The 15,420-nt window shown below is 36.6% G+C and overlaps 1 protein-coding gene across 3 annotated transcripts in view; it reads right to left on the minus strand.

Moving 5' to 3' along the window:
* ERICH1 (glutamate rich 1) overlaps positions 1-15,420 on the minus strand; it is an 83,520-nt gene that overhangs the window by 6,972 nt on the left and 61,128 nt on the right. For all 3 annotated transcript variants that reach the window (XR_012672898.1, XM_075145178.1, XM_075145179.1), the window contains 2 exons: positions 7,075-7,452; positions 4,435-4,629 (listed from right to left, as the gene is read on the minus strand). Coding sequence is in view for 2 of the 3 variants with exons in the window: in XM_075145178.1 (XP_075001279.1) it covers positions 4,435-4,629; positions 7,075-7,452 (573 nt within the window). In the remaining variant the exon portion in view is untranslated. The remainder of the gene's footprint in view (positions 1-4,434; positions 4,630-7,074; positions 7,453-15,420) is intronic.

Genomic DNA, 15,420 nt, shown 5'->3' on the forward strand with positions numbered 1-15,420 from the left:
TTTCTTTTAGGAGGTCAGTTATTTGTATGAGAAACAATTTTGGTTCTATATTTTGGAATGTCCTATTTGTTATGATTCAATAATTCAGAAAAAAAGGAGATCGAAATGACACGATCACATGTGTAAGGCTAAAAGAGTGCAATTCTCTCCACTTCTTTCTGTCTGGACATTAATTTCACACATTATTATTTAGCTTACAGTAGCACCTAGAAGCCCCAGTTGAGAATCAGCTGTCTTGTACAGACAGCTGCATTACAGCCTCAAAATGCCATGGCTTCTGTCTTAATTCAGAGATTATCTATGTGACTATTTACTTTTAACGACAGAACTTTCTACAGTACTTATCACATAATATCACATTTAAGATGATTCTATAATGTTATGCTAACATAGCTTTCACATTTCATTTCCTTTTCTTTAAGTGTTCATTCAAAAAAAAAAAAGATTAAATTTAATCATTTTAGGGCCTCTGTGTATCCAGCCTGTGCATTGTTGGCACACAGTAACTGTATTACTTCTGGTCTGCAAAATGTAACACCCCGCACCCAGCAATGGAGACATATATAAAGGACAACTCTCCCAAAAAAGGCAGTTAATAGAAGCTTCTAGCTCTCTGTGAGTGATAATTTCCTAGGCAACAAGGGAAGAGTATATTTGAGACTTGATACTAACCAACAAAGGGAAAATGTTAATAGATAACAGAATGAAGTTGATGAGTAGAAGCTGAATGAGTTCATAAATTAGGAGATAATGACTTTTTTTTTTAATTAGGCGATCACCTATGCTTTAATAATTGATGTGATATGAGAATTAAGTAGCCCTCATTTCAAAAGCTAGTTTCCAACCAGCAAATGGAGCATTACTTCCAGTCACAGCTCTTCTCCTTTGCCCACTGCACTGTGCAGGATCATGAAGGTGTCTGGCTTCCTTTTGCAAATGGCCACTGACTTTCTGACTGAGATCAGCCAAGCCCCCATCACGAGAAATGCGTACTTATTTGACTTCTAAAAATTCTCTACTCTGCACTTATAGAATACTTCAGGTAGAGGTAAGTACTTTTTGTTAAAGACTACCAAATAAATGGAAATAGTAATAGGACATTTTGTTCTTTTTTACAGTCTGAGAACAACGACGCTTTAATGTTCAAACAAAAACTCTTGACCAACCTCGACTTTGTATGATTGCTGAAGTACAAGGTCAAAGTTACTTGATGGAGTATCTTGAAACACAAAGTACAAGGTAAGTTGATGGAGGATGACAACCAGACAGAACAACCAGTAGAGATTTTCTTGTTCAAGTATGTTTTCTCATTTAAATGAAGGGATAAAGATAATACCTTAATGTTGATAACTTTTCTGTTTCAATCTCCTTAGCAACTTCCTCTTCCTGCAAAATTTTTCAGACCCTACCACCAACCTTGTTAGACCTTTCTTTGATATGACTGCAGATATTGGGATCTAAGAGCTTAAGATAAAACAGAAACTTTTTTCTTCATTGTTTCTTTTTTCTTTTGATTGAACCATGATTCCCAATGTGAATAACACGCTAAGAGGTATGAAGAAAATACCAAAACATGGTCTTGAAGCAGTGGTTTTCAATTTGTGGTCTGCAGACCTTGGGCAGTTCTCAGCTTTACTCTAAAGGGTCTGTGAAAAGTTACTAAGAAAAGCAAATTTATCATCAGTAGGCATAAACTTGCCAAGTGGGACTTGGTAGCCCCAGTGGAAAATTAGATTAAAACATAACATGTATATATGACAAATAAAAGATATATAATGGTATGTTTAGTTTGTAAAGTTTACTAATGGAGAATGTACACTTACAAGAAAGAGGTGAATCACTTCTCATTTTTTTCCTACTCTTTCCTTCCTTGAATTAAAGACAAAACTGAACAAAACCTAGCACCCATTATTATTCCTTTGATGCTGGCATCTTAAGTAGAATTATAACCACAGGAAAAAGGGTTAACATATTGCTTCTTGAACTAAAAATAGGTTTATTTTGTAAAAATAATACACCTTGCTAAAATTAAGAAAAATTGTTTCCTTTTCATCATGTTAGTAAGGAATGACCTTTTATTCTAGTACATCATGCCCCAGTAAAAATAAACAAAAGAGAAAAAAGGCAAGATAATCAAACTTGTACAAAAATTTGAGATTATTATGATGTACTGTACATTTTTATCTTCATAAACAGCACTAACCTGTATTTCTATAACAAGAACTTGAATTTGCTGAGACAAGAAGTTTTTGTAATAACTCTTAACTTTTATCACCTGTTCATTGGGAATGAAATCTACAAATTAAAAAAACTGGGCAAGATGACCTATTTTTGAGACAAAAGTAGGAAAAAAAGTATAATTAAAAGCCTAAGGTAAAATTTCAGAGCACTATATTCTCATTTACTGAAATTCCTGTATTACAAATAGAATGTATTGTTAAACTCTGCTGAGGCAAATTAATATCTAGCAGGTGTTTAATTATTCTTTAATAATTTATAACAATTTATTTTCCTCTTTCTTATGTTGCTGTACATCATGAATATCAAATCAACTACTACGGTTACACCACTGTGAACTTGGAATCAGATTAGACTTGAGCCCGGAGTGACAACAGTTACTAGGAAAAAAAATCAACTGGAAGAGTAAACAATTTCAGGCTGTATAAGCAGAAACATAAATGAATTTTAAAAATCACTCAGAAAATTGTTTTCTGCTTTTCCAAGTGACAAATACATACATCAGAAAATTAGGGTAGTTGCATGGATCTGTTTCTAATTTTCTTCTGTTTTCTCTTCTCTCTTCAATTTGACATTTCTGCTATACAAAAGTAAACAGAGCAGCTTGCTTCAAGGCTGCAAAACCCAACAGAATTCCTATTGTATTGAGTAGAATTTGGATGAGGCCTGTAAGGAATATCCTGAATGTGGTCACTTCAACAGTTCCCTTTTGATTTAGTCAACAGAAGCTGAATTAGGTCATTTAATAAAGGGCCAATACCATTACCACTATTCATGCTGAGTCCTACTTAGTTTGCAAATGTGTATTACATCCAATGAGACTACCTGATTATAATTAAGACCACAGAACCTAGGCTTGGAATTAATTATTGAATGCACAGAAGGATTTTGTTCCATGTATATGTGTATACTTCAGATCTATCAGAACCTTAAGGGCTGTCATACTCCATCTGTACACTTTAAAGAATACATATGTAAGAGTGTCCTTTTCAAAATGTATCAGCTATGAACTCTACAGGCAGGAATTCTCTTTTCTGTGTTTTTACAATGCACAGCATGCAGTAGGCTCCAGTCTTGACTGGGATCTTTAGCTGTAAATTATTTAATGATGTTACAAGCAGAAGTCTCTTGTTTGAATGTTATTGCTAAGCCTCTGATGGCTATGATCTTATTTACTCTGTTACCACACTACTGCCAGCTCAGTCGTTACTCTTCAAAAGACTTAGAGCACTATCTAAAATGGTTGAGATTCTCTCGTGCCATAGCAAGTGCTCTCAACTCTGATTAAATTCTTTGGGAGGCAAGAAAATTCAGCACATCTTGTGGATTTGGCTGATGCTGCAACAAATGTACTAATGACAAGTAACAATGACTGTTTAAATGAAGACTACTTGGGAAATGAATTATTATAGCTTCTATAGACTACATGCTGATCCCACATTAACTTGAGGAACTACTAACTGTCCAAGAAGAAATTCTACTAAAATTATAGGGGTTATAATAGAGAACAAAAGGAGCATGAATGCAATCAGACTTGTGCCTCAGGGATGAAAAGATCTAGTAACAGAATAATTTTTCTTTTTATGAATGACTTTACACTATCATTTATTATAAAGAGTGACTTTACATTTTTACATAATCAACAGTATTTTTTAGAAGCTTAAACCAGACGTTTATATTTAAACAAAAACAAAGCTGTAAATCAAACTTTGGCATGCAAAATCTATGGGTTAAAGAAGCCACGTAGGTGACCAAGAAGAAATGAAATAATGGGCTTTATTGATTCTGATGCATGTAAAATTAATCCTTAACTGGATGAATGAAATCTCCAAGATAAACAAGTTAATTGCCGTGATTTAAAAAGTCTACAAAGAGAATGTATTAAAAATACGCTTTAAACATGATTAAATATTAAAACAGTTAAGATTTAAAAAATATTGTGTTAAGAACCTGAATCATCTTGTACGCTATAGTTGCTGCAAAGTATGAAAAGCTTCTGTATTGATCGTAACCAAACAAGAAACAGGAAAAATCACTTTATTTTCGGTGGGAATTATGCTTTCAAATCTTGTATAAGCATAAGTTTACCACTATATAATTATTTACAGCTTCCTAATAAAAAACCTGTGACAAATCTGAATTTTAATCCACACAAAAAAGAACATCAGTGAATGAACATGAGTGAATGGTACCTACCAGGAGGCATCATGGCTTGTTCTTGGAATCGTTTCAAAGCATCCTTCAATCTCTCAATATCCTGTAGCAATACAAGGGATTTCAGCTGATGCAGAAGAGTAACATCTGAGGAAGAGATGGTGTGAGATTCAAGATATTGTAAAAGCTCTTGGGCAGTTGCTGAATTTACAGCAGAATCTGTGCCTTCTGATTTATCTGGAAAAACAATTGGAAAACCACATAAAAAATACTCAGTGAGCACAGAGAATTTTCCTAATTATACTTTCTTTTCAAAGACAGCATTTTCCTTTTTAGTACAACTTACAACCAAATATCAGGTACTAAAGAGCAGCTTGCTCCTCCCATTTTTCGTTAAATATAAGAGGGGAAGTAAGAGGGGAAAGTATCAAATTCAAAAAGTAAAAAGGACAATAGGATTCATAGTGATAGGAATACAAGAGGAATATAAATTTTCAAGATTAGCGCTGGAAGAAGGTGTGATGAAGAAACCGTACTGTGGCCAAAGCACTGTGGTTTTGCTTCCTACACACCATGTATTATAAAAATGCACACACACGTGGAGACAGGGAACAACTCCGTGGAACTACTGCAAAGCACTTCTGGAGGCATCCAATTATCTTGTTATTGTACTTTTACGTTTTTATTTAAAAAGTGGATATTACAGCATGCAAGACAGCAGAGAAGGACTGTTTCTATAGTACTAAAGCATGAATTCATTCTTCCGTTCCAGTAACAATGTATATAGTCTGTCCTTTTAACCAGACTCTATTTAATTCTTCTGTTTTTATCAGCAAGCTAACTGAGAAGAACAGATTTTTCCCAGTTCAGCTTTCTGACATAAGTACAAGAAGTATAATCCAATGTGACCATTTGAAAATACTGCTAAAAGCAATGGCTTCCAATTTTATCTAAAAAAAATGGGGAGTGTTAAAGTCACTCAACTATAAAAGGCAAACAGCATAATGTCAGATCTATATATAAACTGGGATTTGCCTAACAAGAAAGTTAGTCACACTCTGATTTATGGATGTGACATCTTATCTGCAGATGAACTTTCTTTTACCTAAGAATTTCTCTCTGTGGATTCCAAGGTCCTCACTGGCTCAATGCTCCGATCTGCAGATTTGGCCAAGTCAGTTTGTCAACCACTGCTAACACCTGAACTTGACTTCCAGAAAAGCTGGAAGCTCAACAGTTTTTCTTAAAATTCAACATGCAACATGGCTGTGGATAATTGACCAGGTTTCTGTTCTGGGTCATGCATTAACAACAGAACTGTTAACTGAGTTTACAATCTTGCTCAGTTACTCTGGAGTTACACTGCAGCAAACGCACGTATTTTAGCTTACTTAGCCATACACTGAAGTAGTAAAAATCTTATTTTTGGTGATTGAAATACATTAGCCAGAAAGTAGGATGGATTTTGAATGCTAGGATTAGTATGAAGACCTGACACAGCAGAAATATTTTAACAGTAAGCAAAGAAAATTCTATGTATAAATCTTGAGAAAAAACATTAACATGAAATCCCTGATGTCATCTTAACAGGGTTTTAAAAGTAATTCTGTAGTCAAAGATGAATTTTATGGGACTAGAAGCTGACAGCTCTGACTTAAGATGGACTCATACAGGTAGGTAAACTCTTTAATATTCTTCATTCAGCTCCACAAAGACAGTCAAGGCCATGCACTTTGAATTTTCACTGCTTCTTTCCAGTTTTACAAGACAGTTATAATTTTAAAGCTATGTCCTGAGCTGAGCAACTAAAGAACACACCAACTTGCCCTTAAGAAAACATATTTAATTCTAGATGATACCAACATAATCTGGTGTCTATATACATAATTACTATGCTTACCATTAAAACTTCATTCTCTCTGAAAGGCATTTATGACATAAGCACCATACAAGCAGCTTTTTAGGAAGGCAACAGAAGAAACATACAGTAGGAATTTCTCTGATTTTAGTGGCCAGATGAACATTCAGTAGGCCATTAGGGATAACACCCATGCAATCCTTTTTAAAGTGCTATGGAATGTGCACTGAGCATCAGTTCACATTCATCTTGTTCGCAAGTGCTTTATGCCAATACACTTTCCCAGCGCCAGCAGTATCTTCCCCTTTCCTCCTGGATGCTGTCTGTCTAGATTTCCTTTTATATTACAAATAAATCTCCTCCTGGGAAGGAGAACTTTCTGAAAAGTAGGTTGGTTCAGAGATAGTAAGCATGAAAGTAGTTTAGGATAGCAATTATTGCCCTTATTTGAAGCCCTCTGAAAGGAAGTAATCCTTCTGGATGTTTGCTTGCAGAGGAAAGAAGAATTTGGTCCGTTTTAACCACTGCATTTACCCCAAGTGCACTGAAATATTTTAAAAAAGAGCAAGGAATATTATGTATATTTTCAAAGATAGAGAAACAAAGAGATTAGGACCACAGTTTTTTATATTGACGTGGATTCTTACATACTCACGTACACACCAGAAAAAAGGGACAAATACTAAGTACTCGCATGTCTTACTGAGTTCAAGAGAGACACTTCTCTAGTAGATTTGGCCCATTCTACAGCAATAATAAGTGCACATCTATTTTGCCCTACGTGGTAATACTCATGAAAAGAAAGGAGAAAGAGTGGTACATACTGTCAGCAAAATAAATTTGTTGTGTTGCCTGCAGGAAGTCCAGAATGCTGTCTGCCTTTTCATCTATGTCTTTTAAGCCTGCTGTTTCTTCTCTGTTGTTTTTGTCAGGCTGATATGTAAAATCCACACTGGTAGTTTTTGTTACCAAGCCAGCTGCTCTCATTTTTTCTTTCTGTCGTTTCTTCTTAATTTTCCTCTTTTTGTTTTTACTTATTTTGGGACTGTCTATCTGCTGCAGCTGTAAATTATCTTGAACAAGAGTCTCTTGCATTCCAGATTCTGTTTGTTCTCCATGTAAATTATTAGAGTTTTGCAAACTGTTCTTTTGTTTCTTCCTTCGAATGCGCCTTCTCTTGGTTTGTCCTTGATATTCCTCCTCTGCAGATTCAAAAGAGACATGATAGTTGTAAATAAGAAAATCTGTAATAAGCATTTTGGAACTGCATACAATGAAATATTACTCCCTTCAAATTCTGGATGTCTGAGTGGCTCTAACCTTACTTTTATGCTTAGAATGCCTTTCAGTACTACAATGTCAAAGCCAACTTTTCGGAATGCATTGAGTAAGAAGACAAGTTCTTTTCCCTTTTGCTTTCAGTAAAGACTGTACTCTCCTTTGTGCTACATACTTTACATCACATTTACTTTCGTAAAGCAGATAATACGGTTCTATACAGAGAGTGAGGTCAAAAGAATTGCCAGGGCAAAAAAAACAGTACGGGCAGGCTGGGGGACGCGGGATGAGAGAGCTCCCCCAAGAGCTCCCCGACACCACCAGTTGGTAGACTTGACCAAAAATGCAAGAAGAATGCATGTAATTCACAATAAAAGACGATAGTGCTTATGTCAACGATATCCCTCCACGATAGTGCTATGCCATGAAAACACCAGGCATCTGTTTCTGATTCTTCTACTTTCTCCTCCTTAAACATCTTCCTCCTTTGGGATATCTTACTGCTAGCTCAGCTTTGGACATCAGCTTTATAGGGAAAGCATGCAAGACATCAGTGACCTTGGCAAGTAATCTCTGATCTCTTTCACAGCCTGTCTTGGTTCTGTCATTCCCTTGTTACATTGCAACTTCCTGACTAGCTAATTCTTCAAAAGCCTCAAATGTCAAGGGAAAGAAGTCCCTCTTGCTCTCCAAGACAGTTTTCATGCTTCTTTACTCAGATCTTATCCCTGTACACAAAGCCAGAGTTCTAAAGTAATCTCTGACCCTGAACTGACTGCCTCTCCCACACACTCACTTCTGAGTGTAGTAAGCCCTCCTGGTACTAGCAAGGGAAGACTGCCAGAATCCATCTTCCCTTTGACTGCACTGCTGCTGAAGTCCATATTCATGCCTATAATAATTCCTGTCTAATTAACTGAAATTCCCTCTTTCATGGTCTAACAAAATCCTCACACGTTTAAATATCATGGAGACCAGAATGCCAGTGTTCTTCTAACATCTTGCTCTAGAAAGTTAAGCCATTTATTCTTTCCTCAACCTCTACCTGCATGTTTCTAAATTCCTCACAGTGCACTCAGCCCAGTGCTCTTATTTATCTGGTTTTACACCATTACCTTAAGGTCGAAGAATCTTTGCTTGGCTAACGCTGGTGTAATGACGGAGAGACGCCTGAAGCCCAATGCTTGTTCTGAATGATCTGCATAGTCTCCTGAACTGCCTTTGACATTCTCAGCTTGTTTGGCTTTCTCATCACTCCTCCCCCTAGCAGTCTTTGCCTCTATTTTCTCCATGGTTGGAGGCCCTACTCTTTCATTTCTGTTTCTTTTTCTGTCTTGAACTCTGTCAGCTCTGAGCCACTTTCTCTCTTTAAATATCACTACAAGGTTTTTAGTTCTTTAGCTGACAGATGACTCACTGCAAAGCAAATTTCCATACTTTTGAAGAAGGTTGCATAAAAATAAATTTGCTGTATTGTAATTGAACACCACAGCATGTTAAAGACACACCAAACGCCACCTCGTACCCACAGTGTGGAATGTTTCGCATGCATGGTATTTGAGCTAAATATCTTTATACATGACTTGGACATATGGGATGTGGGAAAAATAACGTCTGTGTCGTCCTGCAGGAATAAAATACCAGAACTGAAGGCAGATATGAATGGTGAAAGATGCTATAAACAAAACATCCATGTTTCATCTTAAGATCTAATTTGGATTTTCATGGGAGTATTTGTGTTATAATAAGTGAATTTCACTGTAAACATAGATACATTGTTCCATAAAATTTCTCAGCCCCGTTAACCTGAACCACACTGTTTGCTAATAAAGCTACTGTAATCTGCGCCCTCAGCAAAGTGGCCCAACATGCTCTTTAAGCATCCAAGAATCACTAAATCTCAGCAAAACTACAGCATGTTGTGCAGTCAAGCACCCTCAATTGGCTTGAAGCCAAAAAATAGTGCAGAAAGCAGAACAGGGCTTAAAATAATTGATGGAGTCAAATCCAAAAGTTTGCTTATCCTTGGTAGCTCAGGACAGCAGAAAGTCTGAAGAGACCAGGGTGAAGCTGTCAAAAGGCAGAATGAATGTAGTCTTCCCATATGTATGTTATTAAGATAAATACCTGATTGAAAGAAAATCAGAACTGTGCTGAGTTTCCTCCAACACAGAAAACAAATCAAACACAAGACCTTACCTAGTTCTCTTGAGGAGTTAAACTGGCAGTCCTCTAGCAGTTTTTGTCATTCTTCGCCCCATATTTTAATATCTCTTTAGTATCTACTGCTCCATGTGTGGGAGCTACTAGTGATTCAACATCAGGAACAGATGAAATTAGATGTTGACAAATGCAAACCAATGCACACAACAGGGATTAATTTGAACAACTCACTGCTAGGGTTAGAGTGAACTGTTATCAGCTCAGGAAAAACAAAACAAAAGCCAGACCTGTGCATCAGTATGGAAAATTCAATGAAAACATTTGCTCAGCGGGTATCAGTGATCAAAACAGCAAACACCGTGTTTGCATACATAAGAAAGAGGATGGAAAATAACAGGAAAAATATTCCAAAGCTATTATACAAATCTGTTGTACTCTTCAAGCTTGTAATGCTATGTTTCTTAGCATAATCCCAGCACAGTAAGACTTTGGCAGACAAAAGGAGGACTCTCTCAGAAGTTACCAGAGAAAGAAACTCCAAAAAGATTTGTATGATTTGACTTGAAAGACTGAGTAATAAAATGGGCTCTCTTTCTGCCTCCTCATGCAAGAACAAGGTGACATCTAATTAATCTGAGCAGTTTCACAAGCAAATAGAAGAAAGTAAATACTTGTTTTACAAATGGTACAGTTAGCTTATTGAATTCACATGCATGTGGTATGGTATGCACAGGAACCACGAGCTTAATGGGATTCAAGAACTGGTTGTTTATATAGCCAGCAAGGCTACCTGATTATAACAGCTATGCTACAACATAAATAAAAGTTGTACAAGAAATATAAACCATAATGTTTAGGTCACAGCCCTCACAATGATCTTAACAAACGAAATGTTCAGTGGGATTCACCTCCCACAACTTCATCTGTCTGAAAAGAAAATATTTAGTGCATATTTAGACCTATGCTCCCTCTGATAAACCAAGAGACGCTAGCATCTTCAGAAAGCAATTTACCAAAACCAGCTGGGATGGAAACGCACCCTGAAGGTCTTCATCTCTCTTTTTCCCCTTCCATTAACTACAAAGGAAATGTAGACAATGAATTTGGACTAGATGCTTGCAGCAACTAAGAATTAGTCTCTTTTACAAAAATTAACAGTATGGAGGAAGGTGCTTCTTAACATGAGTCTGCTCATCTGACTGATTTTTACTAATTAACAAAATCCACTGTTTTATGAAAAAAAAAAAAAACAAACCAAAACTTTTGACTAATTGTCTACATTTCAAACCAGTAGGGAGGCCTCATAAAATTTCAAGAGATATTAATTTGGTTCCAATAATTTTTCCCACTGACTGAAAAGGTTTGTTTGTCAAAGCAACATAATTATAACAAATGCAGGGAATATATACTACACAAGCAATCTTAGTAAGGTGTTGAATACATACTTAAGCAACATCTATAGGAATATCAACTTTTGGATCACACTAACTATAGCCACAACTGCAGCTACAGCTTGTCCTAATTCCACAAGAGCTGATGATTCTTCTCCTTCTGTTCCATAATGGCCTGTCACCTCTCTCCTTCCTAAGACTCATCTCTGCTCCAACAAGTGGCTTAATTTATCACATAATCCAATTATCCAGAAGCAATTGTCTTTATCCAGTTTAGTCTGGACTCGGTGCCCTCTCAGACTGAGCAAAGTGGCTTCCAGACAGAAAGCCCATTTTCCAGCCACGGTCATAATTTCATAAGCATTTCTTTCAGCCTTAATAAGAATACTCTCCTCAGGAACTGTTCAGAGTTAAAAATAACTGTTTTCTTTGAGGTTTTTTGTTTTGTTTTGGTTTTTTTTTCCTCCTGGATTATTTTTAGTGTAGATTACTTTCCTGATGCAGTTTACCATGCAGCTGCACAGTCATGCCAACCTGACTGACAGAATGATATGGAAGTGGGAATGAGTAGCCTGAAAAGGAGAGTCAGCACCAAAAGGAAAAGTCATCTTCTAACAGCCTATCTCATCTAGTCTGAAACATTAAAAAGTTTTCTCCATGCAAACTGCATGTCTCCTTAACAGAGCAGAGGCAGAAATATGTCAAAAAACAGACTTAAAATGAAATAGAGGACTCAATAGATACTGCTTATTGAATTTTGATAATGAAAAGTCAGCACATGCAGTTTCTATCTTCAAGGAAAAATAGAAAATAATAAAAATAATGATTTACATCAAGACGCCAAATAAGCTGACTTCTATTTATTAACTTCTATTATATTAGCAAGTTATTTTGTATTCATCATCAGGGCAGCTAGAGACACAAAGAGATTAAATACAAAGCTAAACATAGGCTAACAGCAACAGTTGACTGTTCCTCCCATCCAGACTAACCATCAGCATGAACACATCGCTGGCAACTCTGTGACTGAAAAGATGAGCTTCCTCAAGTTTATCTGTATTATTTCAGTTCCTTCAGAAAACTGCAGATGGAAACATTCAGGGAAAGCATCATATAAGACAATGAAAAATGGGAGGCTATTTACTTAGATGTCTGCAAGTCTAAGGTATACATAGTCCCACAGCATGCCAAACTGAAGTTTGGCTTTGAGTATCTGAGAATAAGCTGATGATACTAGAGATTTTTAAAAATCAGGTCCCTAAATATTATTAGAACAAACCATTAGAACAGAACATTAAAAAAAAAAAAAAGAGATAAAGCAGACTGAGGAAAAGATAGTCAAAGAATATCCTCTGAGCTTTAGAAATCTCCTCTGTAATGTGCTCATCATGTCTCAAGTATGGTAGCTAGCTCTCCTGCTCAAGGACCAAGTCCCACAGAAGGCTTTCCAGATGTCATTCATGGTAATTTTGTTCTTTTGCTCAGTTGAAACAGGACATGTGCCTCTTCTGATTTTTCATCCAGTTTAAACTCTTTTCTTCTCCCTGATATACTGGATGGTTCTCCGTGGTGTACCAAGAAGTCAATGCAAAGGAATTCAATTTTTGTTTAAGATCTTGCAAGGGAAAAAAATAATGTTATTTTTAGTGCCAATTAAGATAGCAGCAGCTGCAACTTGGCCAAGAGTGAAAAGCTGTGGCTAACGAATGCAATAAAAGGTAATGGTTCATTAGAATAAAAGCAATACTGAAAAGATCTCAGGAGCATAAGACAACGCTAATATTTTTACACTCTTTTTTTTGGAAATTGTTTCAAATCGTCATTTGAAATCTGAAAAAATAAACACTTCAAAGGTTTTAGTAATCTACAATGCTTTTGATGTTGGAGAAGATTACAAAAGACTGGAAACTGTTTAGGATAGGGACCATCTTTTGTTTGTTCATTCATACTATGTTTGCATACTCGCAAATGAAGAATTCATACAAAACTGGCAAATGTTGCATATATGCTGCCTACCACAACAGAGTACTACTTCTTGGATTTAAAGCAAATCCAATTAACAGTAATGACAATAATAAGTAAAGGCAGATATCATGGTCTGCAAGAGTCTTCAATCCTAAATGTTTATCTGACTGCATATACAGATGAATTTCTCTTACTCATAAGCTACGTCAAACTCCTGCCATAAAAGGAGTGGTACTTGGTCACAACAAACATCTACGTAGTACCAAACAGTAGCCATACACCGCATTCAAGTAAGGTGAACTTTGGATTTATACAGTGCTATAATGATGCTCCTTCTTTTGTACTTTTTACCCTAATAATTGCCATAATTTTATGTGCTTTTTGACTGCTGCTGAGTGCTGAAATGTTGTTTTCACAGAGTTATTTATCATACTGTAAAATCTTGCTCCTGCTTTGTAACAGCCAGCTCCGAGCCCACCATTTTGCAGATTAATTTTGACTGGTTATTTTTTCCTAAGTGCACCACTTGACAACTATCTAAAATATGTTTCATCTGCCATTTTTGACAAATCACTCAATCTGAGATTATGTTGCACGCAGCTCTTGCCTTTAGTGCAGTCAATATCTGTGTAGCCATTAGGAAACCTTCTGACTTCACTCTTTTCACTTGACCATCTATCGAACACAAGCCTCCAGCTGTGACCTCCCTGTTTTGAGAACCGCTGCATTCTCTTCATCTACTTACCTATTCTGGGACTTTCCCTTTTACGCTATGTGCCCCCTTTGGTGAGGGGCTTTATCAAAAACTGTGAGGAAATTCAAGGAAACCACATCAGCTGTAGCACCCTTAACCCTATATTTCCTGGCTCTTCAAAGAATTCCAAGATATGTGTAGATTTCCTTTTTGCAAACCTCATGTTGATCTTTCCCACGCAGATCACAGGTTTTTGGACATCCTCAAAACTTAGTTTGCATTATAATTTGTCCTGAACTGCCTAAGGCAAACACCAGGATTACAGGCTTGCAGTTCCCTGGATAATTTAAGAACTGTTTTAAAAAACTGGCATCACACTATCCAGCCTCAAAGTCTCTGATAACAAGGCAATTTGAAAAGCAAGTGGTTATGCATCACTGTCAGTAACTTGGGCAATTTTTTTCCTTGAATTCTTTCAGAAATTTTAGGTTAATAAAATCTGGTACTGGTGATTTTATCTTATCATTTATTTTGTTGCATGACCATTAAGTCACTTCAATTTCACATATCCTTTGAGAAAGTCCAAGAAGGAGTGTTCCATCATGGGACTCTCCACAGTTTTTTCCACAGTAACATCAATGCAAAGAATTTATTTAACTTCTCTGAAACAGGCCTCTTTAAGTATTCCTTCTACACCACGATCATTGGCTCAAAAGACTGGCAGGCGCATTGCTCCTGATGCATCAGAAGTAAGATTTATTACCAGTTTTAATTCTTTATAATATTTGCTTAAATATTCCTTAGCCTGTCTTATCATGTTTTTACATTTAAATCTGTTTAAAACATCATTTGGGTGCGAATATACTTTTTAAAGGACACCTACTTCTTTCTAACAACTTCCTTTACTCTGTTGCCTAGCTCTGCTGTCTTCCTTTCGCTTTTTCTCAAGCCTTTCATGACAGGTTGAATATCACATATGGTGTCCTTAAGTAGCTTCCACACCACCTGGTGCAACTTCCTTCTCTTAGCTGACCTTTTTTAGGTTCTTTTTAGTAAGTACCTTTATTTTTGTGTAGTGTCCCTTCTTGAAGTGGATCACAACTCTTGTGGATTTTTTTGTTTTGTTTTGTTGTTGTTGTCGTCGTTTCAGTAGGATGTTGGACCTGATGGTTGCTGTTGCAATGCACCTCTTGTGAGCCAAACCCAGGACAAAGTCAACAGTCACGTTTCCTCTCGCAGCCCCACCAACCAATGCCTTGGTTATTCACGGTGTCTAAAACCTGAGACTTTTCACAACATCCTGATATGACAGCCACGTCATCTGAACAGGGAGAAACTGAAGATCCCATTACCACTCTCTCTGCTGCTTCTCTGATCTTTCAGCATACAGCCATGAGTATTCACAGTCCCAGCTGGATACATGATGAAAGACTCTCAGCTTGCTTTGCTTTTTGATATGCACACTCGGTCCACACACACATCGATCTAAGGCATCCTGGAGATACTTGAAACTATTCCAATGAATAAATTAATTTTGACAATAGTGGTTTGGGCCTCCCGTCACTTTATGCAAAAAGCTATGCTTGATGAAGCCCCCAAGTTTTCTTAAATAACAACTTTTCTGATACAAGTTCTGCACCATTTAATGACTTAATTTTTAAACAAAAGCAAATATTTTA

The sequence above is a fragment of the Calonectris borealis genome, chromosome 3 (assembly GCF_964195595.1).
Source record: "Calonectris borealis chromosome 3, bCalBor7.hap1.2, whole genome shotgun sequence".
Taxonomy (NCBI): domain Eukaryota; kingdom Metazoa; phylum Chordata; class Aves; order Procellariiformes; family Procellariidae; genus Calonectris; species Calonectris borealis.